This window comes from Chiloscyllium punctatum, chromosome 33 (genome assembly GCF_047496795.1).
Source record: "Chiloscyllium punctatum isolate Juve2018m chromosome 33, sChiPun1.3, whole genome shotgun sequence".
Lineage (NCBI taxonomy): Eukaryota > Metazoa > Chordata > Chondrichthyes > Orectolobiformes > Hemiscylliidae > Chiloscyllium > Chiloscyllium punctatum.
The window spans coordinates 23,291,962-23,309,785 of NC_092771.1; the positions used below are offsets into that span (position 1 = coordinate 23,291,962).

Consider the following 17,824-nt stretch of genomic DNA (forward strand, 5'->3'; position numbering starts at 1 on the left):
ATGATATCACCAGCCCAAAGAAACCCAGCATACAAATAGAAAGCAAGAATCAGCAGCAGTGCTTCACCTGAGACCCACTGAAGATGTTACCTAGTAGGGTGCCGAAACGTCTGGAAATGAACCTTCCAAAACCTATAGGATTCTTAAGGGGATTGACGGGGTAAATGCTGAGATGGTGGTTTCCCCTTTTGGGTGAATCTAGGAGCAGAGGGCATAGTCTCAGAATAAAGGGGCACCAATTAAGACTGAGGTGAGGAGAAATTCCTTCACTCAGAGGGTTGGGGGTCTTTGGAACTCCTTCCCACAGAGACCTGTCAGAGCACAGTCCTTATTTACATTGAAGGTTGAGATAGATTCTTGATTAGTCGCGGAGTGAAGGATTACAGGCAAAGGGCGGGAAAATGGGCATGAGGAATGTCGGATTAACCATGATCCGATTAAATGGTGAAGTAGGTTTGAGGCACCACACCGCTTCCTTCTGTTCCAATTTCTTATGGTCTTTTCTATTCCCTCCACCAAACTTAATAACATCGCATTTTCCCGCGCGATATTTCACCTGCTGAGATTTTGCCCTCTTACTTAATATATCGGTATCCCTTTGTAATCTCTTTGTGTCATCCACAGAACTGGCCTTCCCAGCTATTTTTGTGCCATTTTCAAACTTGGCAACAGAACAATCATTTCCTTCATCACAATCATTGACATAAATAATTGTAGTCTCAGCAAGATCCCTGTAGCACTCCATTAGTCATGAGTTGTCATTCTGTAAATACTCCACCTATCCCAACTCTCTTTTCTATTTGTTAGCCCAGTCCCCTCTCCTTGCTATTTTACTGTCTCAACATTGTGGGTTCCTATCTCATGAAGTAGCTTTATGCGGGTACCTTATCAAACACCTTTTGAAAATTCACATATATTGTACCTACTTGACTTGCCCCTTATCAATATTGCTAGTTACCTTCTAATTAATTTTTCAGACCCAACTTGAAGCCACGCTGTTTCTGCCTGATTATACTATATATTTGTAAATGCTCTGCGATTCCATTCTTTGTAATAGTTTTGAACATTTGCCTAATTTCAGATTTTAAGCTAACTGACCTGTCATTAGCTGTTTTTCTGTCTCCTTCCCTTTTTCGAAAGGCTTCTTCCACCAAAGATCCTCAGACAGCATCTTCCAAACCCATGACCACTTCCATCTAGAAGGGCTAGAATCATAGAGTCAGAGGCATAGAGATGTACAGCTCGGAAACAGACCCTTCGGTCCAACCTGTCCATGCCGACCAGATATCCCAACTCAATCTAGTCCCACCTGTCAGCACCTGACCCGTATCCCTCCAAACCCTTCCTGTTCATATACCCATCCAAATGCCTCTTAAATGTTGCAATTGTACCAGCCTCCACCAAATCCTCTGGCAGCTCATTCCATACACGTACCACCCTCTGCGTGAAAAAATTGCTCCTTAGGTCTCTTTTATATCTTTCCCCTCTCACCCTAAACTTATGCCCTCTAGTTCTGGACTCTCCAGCCCCAGGGAAAAGATTTTGCCTATTTAGCCTATCCATGCTTCTCATGACTTTATAACCCACTATAAAATCATCCCTCTGCTCCAGGGAAAACAGCCCCAGCCTATTCAGCCTCTCCCTGTAGCTCAAACCCTCCGACCCTGGCAACATCCCTGTAAATCTTTTCTAAACCCTTTCAAGTTTCACGCCGTCTTTCCAATAGGAAGGCGAGCAGAATTGCAGGCAATATTCCAATAGTGGCCTAATAGAATAGAATCAGAGAATCCCTACTGTGTGGAAACAGGCCCTTCGGCCCAACAAGTCCACACCGACCCTCCGAAGAGTTACCCGTTCAGACCCACTCCCCTACCCTATTACCCTACATTTCCCCTAACTAATGCACCTAACCTACACATCCCTGAACGCAATGGGCAATTTAGCATGGCCAATCCACCCTAACCTGCACATCTTAGGACTATGGGAGGAAACCGGAGCACCCAGAGGAAACCCATGCAGACACTGGGAGAATTTGCAAACTCCACACAGACAGTTGCCCAAGATTGGAATCGAACCCTGATCCCTTTTGCTGTGAGGCAGCAGTGCTAACCACTGAGCTACTGTGCCGCCCCCAAATACCTATAAGATGCACTGCAGACATACACCAAAGGTCCTCAGACAGCACCTTTCAAACCCAGGGCTACTTCCATCTAGAAGGACAAGGGCAGCAGGTACATGGGAACACCACCCCCTGCAGGTTCCCCTCCGAGCCATTCGCCATCCTGACTGGGAAATATATCACCATTCCTTTACTGTCACTGGGTCAAAATCCTGGAATTCCCACCTTAAGGGCATTGTGGGTCAACCCACAGTACTTGAAGTGCAGTGATTCAAGAAGGCAGCTCACCCTCCTCTTCTCAAGGGCAGTTAGGGGTGGGCAATAAATGCTGGGCCCAGCCAGCGCCACGCACTTATCTCAAATGAATAAATCTTTTAAAAATTCCGATTGTCTCAAGACTTCTCCCTCATCTCAAAATCTGACTACCAGTGCATCCATGATCTCATTTTTCTGTGAACATCGGCCATTCTAAATGTGTTCCCTGCACCTTTAAGATTCCTGCTTCAAAGTATTCCGTACTCTCCTGAATATATGGGCTCTGTTTCAGCTATATGCTTTGACACAGGTGTGTCGTTCTCAGTCAGTACATGTTGCATCTGCCCTGACAGTTCAGTGCTATCCCACATTGAGTTGGAACAACTAAAATCCAAGACATTTGTCATGTTCATCAATTCAAAATTCTCTCCCCCCTTATTGTACTTCACAGTCTTGAAGCTGCTTCTTTGACCAAGCTTTCTGACACCTGTTCAACTATTTCCTGAGGTGGTCTGCTGTCAGTTTTCTGAGGTAGTGCCTCCGTGAAATGTCTTGGGATGCTTTACGATATTAAAGCTGCTGAGTTGGCTATTAACTGGAATTGTAAACTCTGAAACTGTAGAGAGATCAGAGTTAGCTGTCAAATAGAGTTATAAAGACATACAGTACGGAAACAGACCTTTCAGTGCAACTCATCCATGCTGACCAGATATCCTAAATTAATCTAGTCCCACTTGCCAGCATTTGGCCCATATCCCTCTAAACCTATTCATATATCCATCCAGATGCCTTTTAGATGTTGTATTTGTACCAGCCTCCACCACTTCCTCTGGCAGCTCATTCCATTCACATTCTGTGAGAAAAAAATTGCCCCTTAGGTCCCTTTTAAATCTTTCCCCTCTCACCTTAAACTTATGCCCTCTAGTTCTGAACTCCCCTACCCTGGGGTAAAGACCTTGTCCATTCACCCTCTCCATGCCCCTCGTGATTTTATAAACCTCCATAAGATCATCCCTCAGCCTCCAACATTCCAGGGAAAACAGTCTGTTGGGTGCTCTCGTTTCCTCCCACAGTGCAAAGATGTGCAGGTTAGGGTGGATTGGCTAAATTGCCCATAGTGTCCAGGGATGTGTAGGCTAGGTGGGCTAACCAGGGGAACTGTGGGTTAAGGGGATCAGTTAGAGGGCTGTTGTGCTTCGAACGATTGTGCAGACTCGATAGTAGGGAATCCATGATTGTATATTGGAGGCTGTGACAGATTTTTAATCTGGAAGGGAATCAAGGATTACATGGAAAAAGGCGGGGAAGTGGAGTCTAGGGTTATCAGATCAGCCAGGATCTCACTGAGTGGCAGTGCAGACCCGATAGGCTGAATGGCCTATTCCTGCTCCTGTGGTCTAATGGGAGAAGAGTTTATTAATTGCCATAACATTGCAATGACAGAACAAGTTAGTTGTGAAATTTATCTCCCTCATCTCTTCAACCCTTGTCTTTCAGCAGTTCCATCATTTACAAGATTTGGCTGCACTAGACAGTCTTTGACATTGCCCTGTCTTGTCTCAGATGATGTTCTTGCCTAAACTCAGACTGCAAACGTAGGGCCTTCCCAGGTGCTGCATCGGGGAACTTTCATGTGTGCCTTGAATATATATTTCTGATCTCGAGGAGCTCTAAAGTGGTTACATTTGTCTTGGAATAAATATTAACAACTCTCCCGATGTTAGACTGGGCTCAGATTGTTTTTAAACAATGTAATAATCTGTGGGAACCGGGCACGCTGCATTTTGCCAATGACTTACATCAAAATCCATCTGGTTTCTCGTTTCCAGATGGGTGTGGCCAAAGCAAACAGAAACGTTCCTGCTCAAAGTAAGCCGGTTGCCGTGGAAACGAGGAGTCATCCCCCACCGGCTCAACCCGCTGGAACCGGGGGGGCGGCGCCAAAGAGAAAGAAGAATAAAGGGAAGAGAGCGAACCGAAAACAGTGGTGGAAAGAAAGGAAGATGAAGGCGCAGGGCGTAAAGTGCCAGTGAGGCCTGGGAGGGGGCATAAGGTGGTGCCAGGGCTGGGGTTGGCATTAACTCACTGAGGGATGACAGCCTTTAGCCCTTCCTGTTTCTCAAAGCATGCCACGACTGCCAGGCCTGGTCAGCCTTCTCCTGGGCCTGGTCAGGTCTGAAGGAATTGTCGGAGGGCCAATCTTTCAGCAGCAACACCTTGCCCGCAGCCCCCCCTCTCCTCCCCATCCTTGCAAGGACCAGGCATTGACTTGAGAGCGTAGCCTTGCTCTGGTAACCGATCGCAAGGAGCGAGTGCTGTGAATCTGACTGGCTGGTTAGAAAGGACGGGCACAGATTCGATTCTGCTTTCTCGAGTTAAAAGTGAGGTCACCCGCCAAGTTCAGCTATTTCTGTTTTAGATGAGATTCAATCTCCACTGTCCCGAGATGCAGCTCAGCTGAAAGATGATTTTCTTTTGCAATGTGGTTACAGTGAACAGAGTTTGGAGAGTGACTCATTGACTGGCCGGCCGTTAAGGGTGCAGCCTCTGGACTCGTTTCAGAAACAAAAAGCCTCATTCAAGTCACTACACAGCCTGACATGTAAGCTGTACATAGTACGTCAACACTCCAACTCAGAGGCTTCTCAACACATTTCTTTTGTTATGCTTCTACATTTGTATTAATATACATTTTTAAAAAATAAAATCCATCAGTACAGGAAAACGTAGTGTGTTGTGGTTTTGTATTCCCTGTTACCCAATGCTTTTCTGCACTTGTGAAACCTCCCAACAAGCAGATAAACAGCCTCAGTCACAAAAGGACTGCGAATGCTTGAAATCAGTGTTGTCCAGCATGGAAACAGACCCGTCAGTTCAGCCTTTCCTTGCCGACCCGATATCCTAAGTTAATCTAGTCCCGTTTGCCAGCATTTGGCCCTTATCCCTCTAATTCCTTCCTATTCATATACCCATCCAGATGCCTTTTAAATGCGGTAATTGTACCAGCCTCCACCACTTCCTCTGGCAGCTCATTCCATACACGCACCACCCTCTGTGTGAAAAAGTTGCCCCTTGGGTCTCTTTGAAAAGAGTCACCCCTCAGAGGGCCAATCATTCAGCAGCAACACCTTGCCCGCAGCCCCCCTCTCTCCACCCCCCCCCCCCCCCCCCCCCCCCCTCCCCAGCCTTGCAAGGACCAGGCATTGACTTGACTAATCACCCTCTCCGTCCCCCTCATGATTTTATAAACATCTATAAGGTCACCCCTCAGCCTCCGATGCTGCGGGGAAAGTAACTCCAGCCTATTCACCCTCTCCCTGTAGCTCAAACCCTCCAACCCTGGCAACATCCTTATATATCTTTTTCTGCACCCTTTCAAGTTTAACAACATCCTTCCGATAGGAAGCAATATTCTAGAAGTTGCCTAACCAATGTCCTGTCCAGCCTCAACATGACCTCCCAACAACTGTGCTCACTGCTCTGACCAATAAAGAAAAGCATATCATCACCCTGTCTACCTGGCATTCCACGTTCAACTATGAGCCGGCACTCCAAGGTCTCTGTTCGGCAACCACTCCCCACAACCTTACCGTTAAGGGTATAAGTCCTGCCCTGATTTGCCTTTCCAAAAGGCAGCATTTATCGAAATTAAACTCCATCTGTCACTCTTCGGCCCATTCGATAAGGTCCTGTTGTACTCTGAGAGAACCTTCACTGTCCACCATCCGTTTTGGTGACATCTGCAAACTCTCTGAATCTGAAACAAAGCAGAAATTGCTGGAGAAACCCAGCAGGTCTGGCAGCATCTGTGAGTGAAAGCAGCGTTAACATTTCCGGTCCAGTGACCCTTCCTCGGAACAGTTCTGAAAAAAGGGACCCGAAACATTAACTCCGATTTCTCTTCGCAGATGACGACAGACCTGCTGAAATTTTCCAGCAATCTTTGTTTTGGCAATAATAACAAATAGCTTCACTCGACGCATCCTGAGATTGAACTTGCTTTGCTCCTTTCAGTGCAAGTGGTTAAGGATGTGGGATGGAGGAGTGTATTCAGAGATGTGAGGGCATGGCTTTCAATGAGATGGTGTCATTGGCGTTAGTGAAATTGGTGTGAAAATGTATAATTGATCGAATGGCGCAGCAGGCTGTATTGTTTATGGGCCTAATTCCCCTTACTGCTTTATGATTCTTAGTCATTAGAGTCATACAGCACTAAAACAGACCCTTCGTCCAAACAGTCCACCCTGGCCATAATCTTAAACTCGACTAGTCCCACCTGCCTGCGCTTGGCCCATATCCCTCCAATCCTTTCCTATTCCTGGACTTATCCCAATGTCTTTTAAATGTAACCGTACGCTCACCCACCATTGCCTGTGCAGGTTCATTCCACACACGACCCACACTGTTTTTAAAACGTGCCTCTCCTGTCTTTCGTAAATCTTTCTCATCTTGCCTTAAAAATACATCCCCTGGACTTGAAATTCCCCCATCCCACAGAAAAGACATCTGCCATCCAACTTGTGTATATCCCTCATGATCTTATAAGGCTGAGAGTTTTTACTTGACTCGGAGCTGAATTTTAAACACCCCATCTATTCCATCCCTGATGCTGTTGTTGTGATTTTGTTTTATTTAATTTCAAAAACATTTGAATCAGTGTTGCCGTACAATTTCAAGACTAAATCCCATGTATAAAAACAGATGGTAAGAGTGATTGTGATGAGAACAGTCATGCTTTAGTTGAGGATGGTGCCATGGGTTAGCAAATTGCCATTTTGGAAAGTAAATAAGCTCACACATCAATTAACTCCTGGACTAGAGAGATGGCCAAGACTGTCTCGGTGAAACGTAAGGGTAAGCAGGTCAGTGCTAACCAGCACACCAGCCCATGTCCCCTCACTGTTCCACTCTGAGCTCCATATCCCCACCCTGACTCCGCCCTCCCTTGACCCAGTGCTCCGAAACCCAGCTGAGCCCCTATCCCCCTCTACCCCAACTCTGACCCTTCCTCTCATTCCCCGTAACCCTGCCTTTCTGATCACACCCAGCACTCTACAGTCCCAACGCATTCCTCCCATTTCTCCTGCACTAACCCAGCCTCCCTCATCCTTTACACTAACCCAGACCCCATTCCTCTCTTCTGCATCAGCCCTCACTAAGCCAGCACCCCGATTCCCCAGTCACCCGGACAAAATTGGTTCCCTCTCACCGGCCCCCCACCACAACTTCCCCAATCCCACACCTTTACACAATCTCCCCATCGCATACCCTTACACACTCCCTCTCCATCGCACACCCTGACACAGACTCCATTCCCATGTCCTTACCCAGTCCCTCCTGGTCCCACACACTCCTTCCATCCCCCATACACAGTCTCCCCCATTCCCCTCCATTCAAACACAGCCCCATTCCCCTTTTGTCAGTCTTAGTTTAGCCTCTCCACTGTTTAAATAGCGATGTTATCGTGAAAGTTCAGTTTAACAGAGAACGTAGTCTGGAGAATACTGGCACATTGCCAGCCTGAGGAAAGTGGTTCACGTCAGATCTCTTGGGGATTCAGGAGTGGTTTCTGTTTGGGATCTCCACTGTTAAATATCTTCATCTGGTCAGAAGTTCAGAGTCAGAGGGACAATGACTGAACTTAGAAAGGATACAATGTTCATGAAGGTGCTGAGTTTCAAATTTGAATACAAGAAAGTTCACTTTGAGTTTCTTTGGGAAATGCATAAACGGGTGACAGATAAATGTATAAATGTGCTGAGTGTTTCCCCTGGGAATAAAAGTTTTGAAATGAGCTTGTTTCCATTGTGAGACAACAATATAAATCAGGTCTAGATTGAAAATAGATTGAACAGTTGCAATATGATATAGTCATGCTAAACATGTGCTTGTGTTTATTGGTCAATGCATTGAGTACAGGAGTTGGGAGGTCATGTTGTGGCTGTACAGGACATTGATTAGGCCACTTAGAATATTGTGTGCAATTCTGGTCTCCCTGCTACAGTGGAGTCCAGAACTAGAGGCATAGGTTTAAGGTGAGAGGGGAAAGATTTAAAAGGGACCGAAGGGACAATTTTTTTCATGCAAAGGGTGGTGTGTGTGTGTATGGGATGTGCTGCCAGAGGAAGTGATGGAGGCTGGTACAGATTCAAGCATTTGTAAGATCCCCAGCTCTATGATTCTATATTGCATTGTCTGCTGGTTCACCTCCCTATAGAGAGTGTGTGTGAGAATAAATATACACTGTTTCCTGTCCTGCGTCTCTTCTCAGGATGACCCAAATAAAATAAGATGAGGGAGACGTTTATTGTGAGACTGTGCAGGGAAAGCACGGTGAGCTGGTGACCATGAAGTGGAGGGCGTTGTGATGATGCCTAGAGGCCACAGTGAACGTACTCACAGAAACACCAGAGGAAAAGGCAAGATTTGATTTATTATTGTCACATTTCGAGATGCAGTGAAAAGTATTGTTTTGCTTCCTCTCCAGACAATTCGTTCCTTGCATAGGGTAATAGAACAGAATGCAGGATATAGTGTTACAGCTACAGAGAAGATGCAGAGAAAGATCAATATGTGAGAGGAAATAGGACATATAACATTCCAGCACAGTACAGGCCCTTCGGCCCTCGATGTTGCACTGACCTGTGGAACCAATCTGAAGCCCATCTATCCTACATTACTCCATTATCATCCATATGTTTATCCAATGACCATTTAAATGCCCTTATCGTTGGTGAGTCTACTACTGTTGTAGGCAGGGCATTCCACGCCCCTACTACTCTCTGAGTAAAGAAATTGCCTCTGATATCTGTCCTATGTCTATCACCCCTCAATTTAAAGCTATGTCCCCTCATACTAGCCATCGCCATCTGAGGAGAAAAGGCTCTCACTGTCCACCCTATCTAACCCTCTGATTATCTTAAATGTCTCAATTAAGTCACCACTCAACCTTCTCTCTAATGAAAACAACCTCAAGTCCCTCAGCCTTTCCTTGTAAGATCTTCCCTCTATACCAAGCAACATCCGAGTAAATCTCCTCTGAACCCTTTCCAATGCTTCCACATCCTTCTTATAAATGCGGTGACCAGAACTGTACATAATATTCCAAATGGGGCTGCACCAGAGTCTTGTACAGCTGCAGCATGAAATGTTGCAATGGTCCCCTTAATCAATACATCTGTCTCTTCCTCTTTACTGAGAAGGGACTGATACTTATTCTGAATGTTTGCCTCAAATACCTTCTTACCTTTACTGAACACCTTATATGTGGAACATTTGACATCCTGTCCTGCCCATGAGTCAAGTCTCTGTTGAAGTTATATAATCACATTTCCACATGGCAATCTGCAGGTGGGAACTCACCTAGACTATTTACCACACTCCATGTATTTGCATCGACTGAACTATAATTTAGATTTTATTAGTGGGACCGTTTATAAATCTGATAACTGGGAAAGAATCTGTTCATGAATCTGTTGGTACGTGTTTTTAAACATTTGTATCTTTTGCTCAAAGGAAGAGGGTGGGAGAGATTCTGTTTGGTCTGCCATGGGATGTCCTGGAAGTAAAGGATGTTCCTTAAGGTATCTGAGGCAAACATTCAGAATAAGGATCAGTCCCTTATCAGCACAGGGCATTTTGGTGTCTTCTGTATTGCTAGGCAAATGGAACATTGAAGCAGGAGTATTTTGTTCAAGCTGTGCAGGTTGACGATATAACCTCGTGCAGTTTTGGAGCCTATCCCCGGTCGACAAGGTACAAGTCAGGAGTGTGATGGAACGTGCTCCACTTATCTGGATGAGTGTAGCTCCAACAACACTCAAGAAGCTTTGGCGAAGCAGCCTGCTTGATTGGCACCCCATCTACTCCCTCCCCAACTGAACCCCAGCAGCCACAGTGTCTAGTGTCTACCGTCTACAATACGCACTGTGGGAATTCACCAAATGTCCTTCGACAGCACCCTCCAAGCCCACAACCATTTCCATCTATAAAGACAAGGGCTGCAGATACATGGGAACACTACAACCTGCAAGTTCCCCTCCGAGACTCGCACCATTGTGACTTTTTTTTTAAGGTAGATAGATTACTTACAGTGTGGAAACAGGCCCTTCGGCCCAACTAGTCCACACGGACCCTCCGAAGAGCAACCCACCCAGACCCATTCCCCTACATTTACCCCTTCACCTATCATTAGGGTAAATTTAGCATGGCCAATTCACCTGACCTGCACGTCTTTGTGACTGTGGGAGGAAACCGGAGCACCTGGAGGAAACCCACGCAGACACGGGGAGAAGGTGCAAACTCCACACAGACAGTTGCCCAAGGCTGGAATCGAACCTGGGACCCTGGTGCTGTGAGGCAGCAGTGCTCACCACTGAGCCACTGTGCCGCCCTTTGGGAATATGTCACCATTCCTTCAGTGTCACTGGGTAAAAATCCCTGGAATTCCATCCCTAAGGGCATTGTGTCTCTAGCTGCATTAAATGGGACTGCAGCAGCTCAAGACGGCAGCTCACCAACACCTTCTCAAGAGGCAACTAGAGATGGGCAATAAATGATGGTCTCACCAGTGCCATCCACATCCTGCAAGTGAATTGAGCGAACTCCGTGGAGTATTCTGTACCGTTTTGGTGTCCCCGTTTAAGGAAGGATATAAATATGTCGCAAACAGTTTGAAAAAGCTTCACTTGTCTGATTCCTGGGATGGGACCAGGATTATCTTGTGAGGAAAGATCGGATGTTGAAATGTTGTTTCTAAGTGTGGAAAAGGCTGGAACAAGGGTCACTTTAAATTTAAAGGAGTTGCCTATTTAAGACAGAGATAAGAATTTGTTTTCTTTGAGAGTCATGAATCTTTGGATTTCTGCCCAGAGGGAGTGTTGGAGATCGGGCCATTGAATATATTTTAGAAATATATTTAGGCCATTGACTAACTTTTAACCTCCATTCTCAAACAAAAATCTGTCAGGAGTGACTGGAATGGTGAGATTGGAGCCATAATCAAATCAGTCATGAATATATTAGCTGGTAGGTCAAGCCAGAAGGGTTGAATGGCCTCCTCCGAATTTATATATTTGTATGTTCAGTGAATGTGAGTGAAGTAAATCAGTTTCTGGGCTACATTACATGGGAATACGGAGTCACAATCACAATGATCTGCTGCAAATTATTGGTGTGACCAAACTCCAAATACTGAATAAAGTTAAGGTCACTACAATACCTTAGAGTTAACGGAAGAATACAAATACAAATTAGAGCAACCAGATGATTAAATCATAGAAGCCCTACAGTGTGGATGCAGACCATTCGACCCATTGAGCCCACTCCGCCCTTCTGAAGAGTATCCCACCCAGATCCACCCCCCACCCTATCCCTGTAATCCTGCATTTCCCATGGCCAATCCACTTAACCTGCACCTAACTGGGCGGCATGGTGACTCAGTGGTTAGCACTGCTGCCTCACAGCGCCAGGGACCTGGGTTTAATTCCAGCCTCGGGCAACTGTCTGTGCGGAGTTTGCACGTTCTCCCCTTGTCTGTGTGGGTTTCCTCCCACAGTCCAAAGTTGTGCCGGTTAGGTGAATTGGCCGTGCTAAATTGCTCATAATGTTAGGTGCATTAGTCAGGAGTAAGTATAAGGTAGGGGAATGGGTCACTCTCCAATGTGGATTCGTTGGGCTGAATGGCCTGTTTCCATGCTGTAGGGAATCTAATCTTTGGACTGTGGGAGGAAACTAGAGCATCAGGCAGAAACCCATGCAGACACGGGGAGAATTTGCAAACTCACAGACAGTCGCCCAAGGGTAGAATTGAACCTAGCTCCCTGGCACTGTGAGGCAGCAGTGCTAACCACTGAGCCACTGCTGGTGATTGATGGTGAAGTAATGGGGTATGTTCAACATGTTTTTACTGCAATATACGATGTTGGATGTGATATGACATTTTCTGTATATTCTCAAAGGACTGGATAATGTTGACCATGCTGAGAGATTGTTGAACCAGAGTAGATAGCTTATGTTTCATGTGGGTAATTTCAAAACCAATCCACAGCAATGCTATTTCAGTCATTGAATAGCCTCCCTAAGGGTCAAAGTACAACTTTGATCTTTCTTTCTGAAAATATATTTTCAGGTGATTCACTGTGTAGAGTGAGGTGCTCTTCCTGTTGGACGTGGGAGATTGGGTAGAGTTTCCATGTTACTGATGATTTTGGCTGCAGGAAGTGTCTTTGGTTGTGAATTCTATCAGATCGCATGGATGGGTTGGAGCAGCAGTTAGAGGCAAGAAGGAATTTACAGGAGCTAGGAGGTGTGATGGATGACTGTTGTAGGAAGGGAGAAAAGCCGCAGATACAGTCAGGTAGCTGGGTTATAACCAGGAAAACCAGGAAAGGGAGGTAGGTAATGCAGGAGTCTCCTGTGGCTATCCCCATCTCAAACAAGTATGCTGTTTTGGAAAATGTAGAGGGTGATGGACTCTAAGGGGAATATAGCACAAACAGCCAAATTTCTGTTACCTAGACTGGCTCTAACATTTCGAGGGGTACAGTAAGTTCTAATCGATCGATTGTGATTGGGGATTCTCCAGTCAGACGCACAAAAAGACATCTCCTGTAGCCACAGGAGACTCCTGCATTACCTGCCTCCCTTTCTTAGTTTTCCTGGTTATAACCCAACTACCTGACTGTATCTGCGGCTTTTCTCCCTTCCTATAACAGTCATCCATCACACCTCCTAGCTCCTGTAAATTCCTTCTTGCCTCTAACTGCTGCTCCAACCCATCCAAGCGATCTGATAGGATTCACAACCAAAGACACTTCCTGCAGCCAAAATCATCAGTAACATGGAAACTCTACCCAATCTCCCACATCCAACAGGAAGAGCACCTCGCTCCACTAAAGTATCACAAGGTTAATCACACAGTGAATCAGAATGGTGTGTTGCCTCCCTGGTGGTAGGATCAAGGATATCTCCGAGGGTGCAGAACGTTCTCAAAGGGGAGAGGGACCAGCAGGAGGTCATTTTACACATTGGAACCAACAACATAGGAAGGGAAAAGGATGAGATTCTGAAGGGAGAATACAGAGAGCTAGGCAGGAATTTAAAAAGGAGGTCCACGAGGGTAGTAATATCTGAATTGCTCCAAGTGCTATGAGCTAGTGAGGGCAGGAATAGGAGGATAGAGCAGATGAATGCATGGCTGAGGAGCTGGTGTATGGGAGAGGGGTTCACATTCTTGGATCAGTGGAATCTCTTCTGGGGTGGAAGGGATCTGTACAAGAAGAACGGATTGCACCTAAATTGGAAGGGGACTAATATACTGGCAGGGAGATTTGCTAGAGCTGCTCGGGAGGATTTAAACTAATAAGGTGGTGGGGAGGGGGGATCCACGGAAATAGTGAGGAAAGACATCAATCTGAGACTGGTACAGTTGAGAAAAGAAACGAGTCAAACAGTCACAGCAGGCAGGGACAAAGCAGAGAAGAAAGTAGAACTGATAAATTAAATTGCATTTACTTCAATACAAGAGGCCTAACAAAAAAGGCTGATGAACTCAGGGCGTGGTTAGGAACATGGGACTGGGATCTTGTAGTAATTACTGAAACGTGGCTCAGGGAAGGAGAGGACTGGCAGCTTAATGTTCCAGGATACAAGTGCTCTAGGAAGGATAGAAAGGGAGGCAAAAGAGGAGGGGGAGTGGCATTTTTGATAAGGGATAGCATTCCAGCTGTGCTGAGGGAGGATATTCCTTGAATACATCCAGGGAAGTTATTTGGGTGGAACTGAGAAATAAGAAAGAGATGATCACCTTATTGGGATTGTATTATAGACCCCCTAATAGTCAGAGGGAAATTGAGAAACAAACTTGTAAGGAGATCTCAGCTATCTGTAAGAATAATAGGATGGTTATGGTAGGGGATTTTAACTTTCCAAACATCGACTGGGACTGCCATAGTGTTAAGGGTTTAAATGGAGAGATATTTGTTAATGTGGATGTGGATGTATCTACTAGAGAAGGTGCAAAACTTGACCTACTCTTGGGAAATAAGACAGGGCAGGTGACTGAGGTGTCAGTGGGGGAGCATTTTGGGGCCAGCAAGCATAATTCTATTTGTTTTAAAATAGTGTTGGAAAAGGATAGACCAGATCTAAAAGTTGAGATTCTAAATTGGAGAAAGGCCAATTTTGACGGTGTCAGGCAAGAACTTTCGAAAGCTGATTGGGGGCAGATGTTCGCAGGTAAAGGGACGGCTGGAAAATGGGAAGCCTTCAGAAATGAGATAACAAGAATCCAGAGAAAAGTATATTCCTGTCAGGGTGAAAGGAAAGGCTGGATGACTGGAGAAATTGAGGGTTTAGTTAAGAAAAGGAAGGAAGCACTTATCAGTGTAGAGAGGAGAGATCGAGTGAATCCTTAGATAAGTATAAAGGCAGTAGGAGTATACTTAAGAGACAACTCAGGAGGGCAGAAAAGGGGACATGAGATAGCTTTGGCAAATGAGGTTAAGGAGAGTCCAAAGGGATTCTATAAATACATTAAGGACAAAAGAGTAACTAGGGAATAGATCAACAAGGAGACCTATGTGTGGAGCCGCAGGAAATGGGGGAGACACTAAACGAGTATTTTGCATCAGTGTTTACTGTGGAGAAGGACATTGAAGATCTAGAATGTGGGGAATTTGATGGTGACATCTTGAAAAATGTCCATATTATAGGTGAGGTGGCGCTGGATGTCTTAAAATGCATAAAGGTGGATAAATTCTCAGGACCTGATCAGGTGTACCCATGAACTCTGTGGGAAGCTAGGGAAGTGATTGCTGGGCCTCTTGCTGAGATATTTGTATCATCAATAGTCACAGGTGAGGTGCCTGAAGACTGGAGGTTGGCTAATGTGGTGCCACTGTTTAAGAAAGGTGGTAAGGACAAGCCAGGGAACTATAGACCAGTGAGTCTGACATCAGTGGTGGGCAAGGTTTCGAAGGAATCCTGACGGTCAGGGTGTACATGTGTTTGGAAAGGCAAGGACTGATTAGGGATAGTCAACATGGCATTGTGCGTGGGAAACCATATCTCACTAACTTGATTGCATTTTTTGAAGAAGTAACAAAGAGGATTGATGAGGGCAGAGCAGTGGATGCGATCTATATGGACTTCAGTAAGGGGTTCAACATGGTTCCTCATGAAGAAGGTGTTTGGTATGCATTCCTCTATTGGTCAGAGTATTGAGTATAGGGGTTGGGAGGTCATGTTCTAGCTGGACAAGACATTGGTTTGGCCACTTTTGGAATATTGAATGTAATTCTGGTCTCCCTCCTATTGGAGCGATGTTGTGAAACTTGAAAGGGTTCAGAAACAACTCACAAGGATGTTGTCAGGTTGGAGGATTTGAGCTATAGGGAGAGGTTATTTTTTTTTTACAGTGTGGAAACAGGCCCTTCGGCACAACAAGTCCACACCGACCCTCCGAACAGCAGCCCACCCAGAACCATCCCCCTACATTTCCCCTTTCATCTGGCACAATGGGCAATTTAGCATGGCCAATTCACCTGACCTGCACATCTTTGGACTGTGGGAAGAAACCGGAGCACCCGGAGGAAACCCACGCAGACACGGGGAGAATGTGCAAACTCCACACAGACAGTCGCCTGAGGCGGGAATTGAACCCGGGTCCCTGGGTCACTGTGCCACCGTGCTGCTGTTTTCCCTGGAGCGTCGGAGGTTGAGGGGTGACCTTATATGAGGGGCATGGATGGGGTAAATAGACAAGGTCTTTTCCCTGGGGTGGGGGAGTCCAGAACTCGAGGCACAGGTTTCAGGCGAGTGGGGAAAAATTTTTAAAAAGTGACCTAAGGGGCAACTTTTTCACACAGAGGGTGGTGCAATTACAACATTTAAAAGACATCTGGATGGGTATATGAATAGGAAGGGTTTAGAGGGGCCAGGTGCTGGCAAATGGGACTAAATTAGGTTAGGATATCTGGTCAGCATGGACGAGTTGGACCGAAGGGTCTGTTTCCGTGCTGTACATCTCTATGACTCTCTGTGACACTGTTCCTGCAGATTAAACTGGCTGCCTAACATACATGGGAGGGACAGGTTGATTGGGATCTTAGTTACTGACAAAGTCTCCCACCTCTCGTATCTGGGTCCGTTGTAGATTCATCGATAAAGATTGATCGCTGTGATTAGTCAGTAATTATGTTGTTGATTTATTTGACCACGAGGAAGTTAGTAACTGAACTAAATGAATCATTTTGTTGTATCCTATCACCCCCAGTAATGATAATTCCAGTACCTCCTTATTTGGAAAATTGCATCGTGTCCACAACACAGCAGCTCAGAGTCTCACTTATCCTAACTGACCTCCTCCAAAACTTTACCCTTAGCTTCCAATTTCCTAATGAGGTTGCAACTATCCTACTATTGATCCTTCGAGATTGACCTAAACATTTGTTTTTACTCGTTCATGGGATGTTGGTTTTAGATTAGATTAGACTAGATTAGATTACTTACAGTGTGGAAACAGGCCCTTCGGCCCAACAAGTCCACACCGCCCCGCCGAAGCGCAACCCACCCATACCCCTACATTTACCCCTTACCTAACATTACGGGCAATTTAGCATGGCCAATTCACCTAACCTGCACATCTTTGGACTGTGGGAGGAAACCGGAGCACCCGGAGGAAACCCACGCAGACACGGGGAGAACGTGCAAACTCCACACAGTCAGTCGCCTGAGGCGGGAATTGAACCCGGGTCTCTGGCGCTGTGAGGCAGCAGTTGGTGTCGTTGTCTAGGCCAGTATTTATTGCCCAGAGGGCAGTTCAGACTCAGCACATTGCTGTAAGTCTGGAACCACATGGAGGCTGCACCTGATGAAGGGATTTTGCCCGAAACGTTGATTCTCCTGCTCCTCGGATGCTGCCTGACCTGCTGTGTTTTTCCAGCACCACTCTAATCTAGACTGTAGGCCGGACCAGGCTAAGAATGGCAGTTTCCTTCCCGAAAGGACGCTAGTGAACCAAATGGATGTTTCCCCAACAATTCATGGTCATCAGTAGACACTTAATTCCAGAGTTTGTTTTTAATTGAATTCAAATTCCCCCATCTGCTGTTGCAGGATTTGAAACTGTGTCCCGGGACATTACCTGGGTGTATAGATTAACAGTGCAGTGATAAGACCAATCTTCCGCTTCCAAATTTGGCTGACCAGGTTTCTCAACTTCCCTTCACTCCCTGAGTGGTATATTTCAGTTGTGCTCCATCCACTGGGATTTTGTTTGAAAATTCTCCAAACATTCCACATTTCTACTCAACCTTCAATCGTCTCCCTGATATCTCTCTCCTGCTTGAGGTTTCTATCCCACTTCACTTTGCTGTTTCAGATCACGATCTCAATGCAGTTTGATGGGTTTTTTTGAGGGGGTAGGATGAATTCTTTCCAGGAAAGGCT

General features: G+C 45.8%; 1 protein-coding gene across 4 annotated transcripts in view; it reads left to right on the forward strand.

Moving 5' to 3' along the window:
• Positions 1-5,099, forward strand: part of ice2 (interactor of little elongator complex ELL subunit 2) — a 117,671-nt gene extending 112,572 nt beyond the window's left edge. For all 4 annotated transcript variants that reach the window (XM_072553143.1, XM_072553144.1, XM_072553146.1 and 1 more), the window contains one exon: positions 4,204-5,099. In XM_072553143.1, the coding sequence (XP_072409244.1) occupies positions 4,204-4,407 (204 nt within the window). In that variant the 3' untranslated portion in view covers positions 4,408-5,099. The remainder of the gene's footprint in view (positions 1-4,203) is intronic.
• Positions 5,100-17,824: the final 12,725 nt, after the last annotated feature.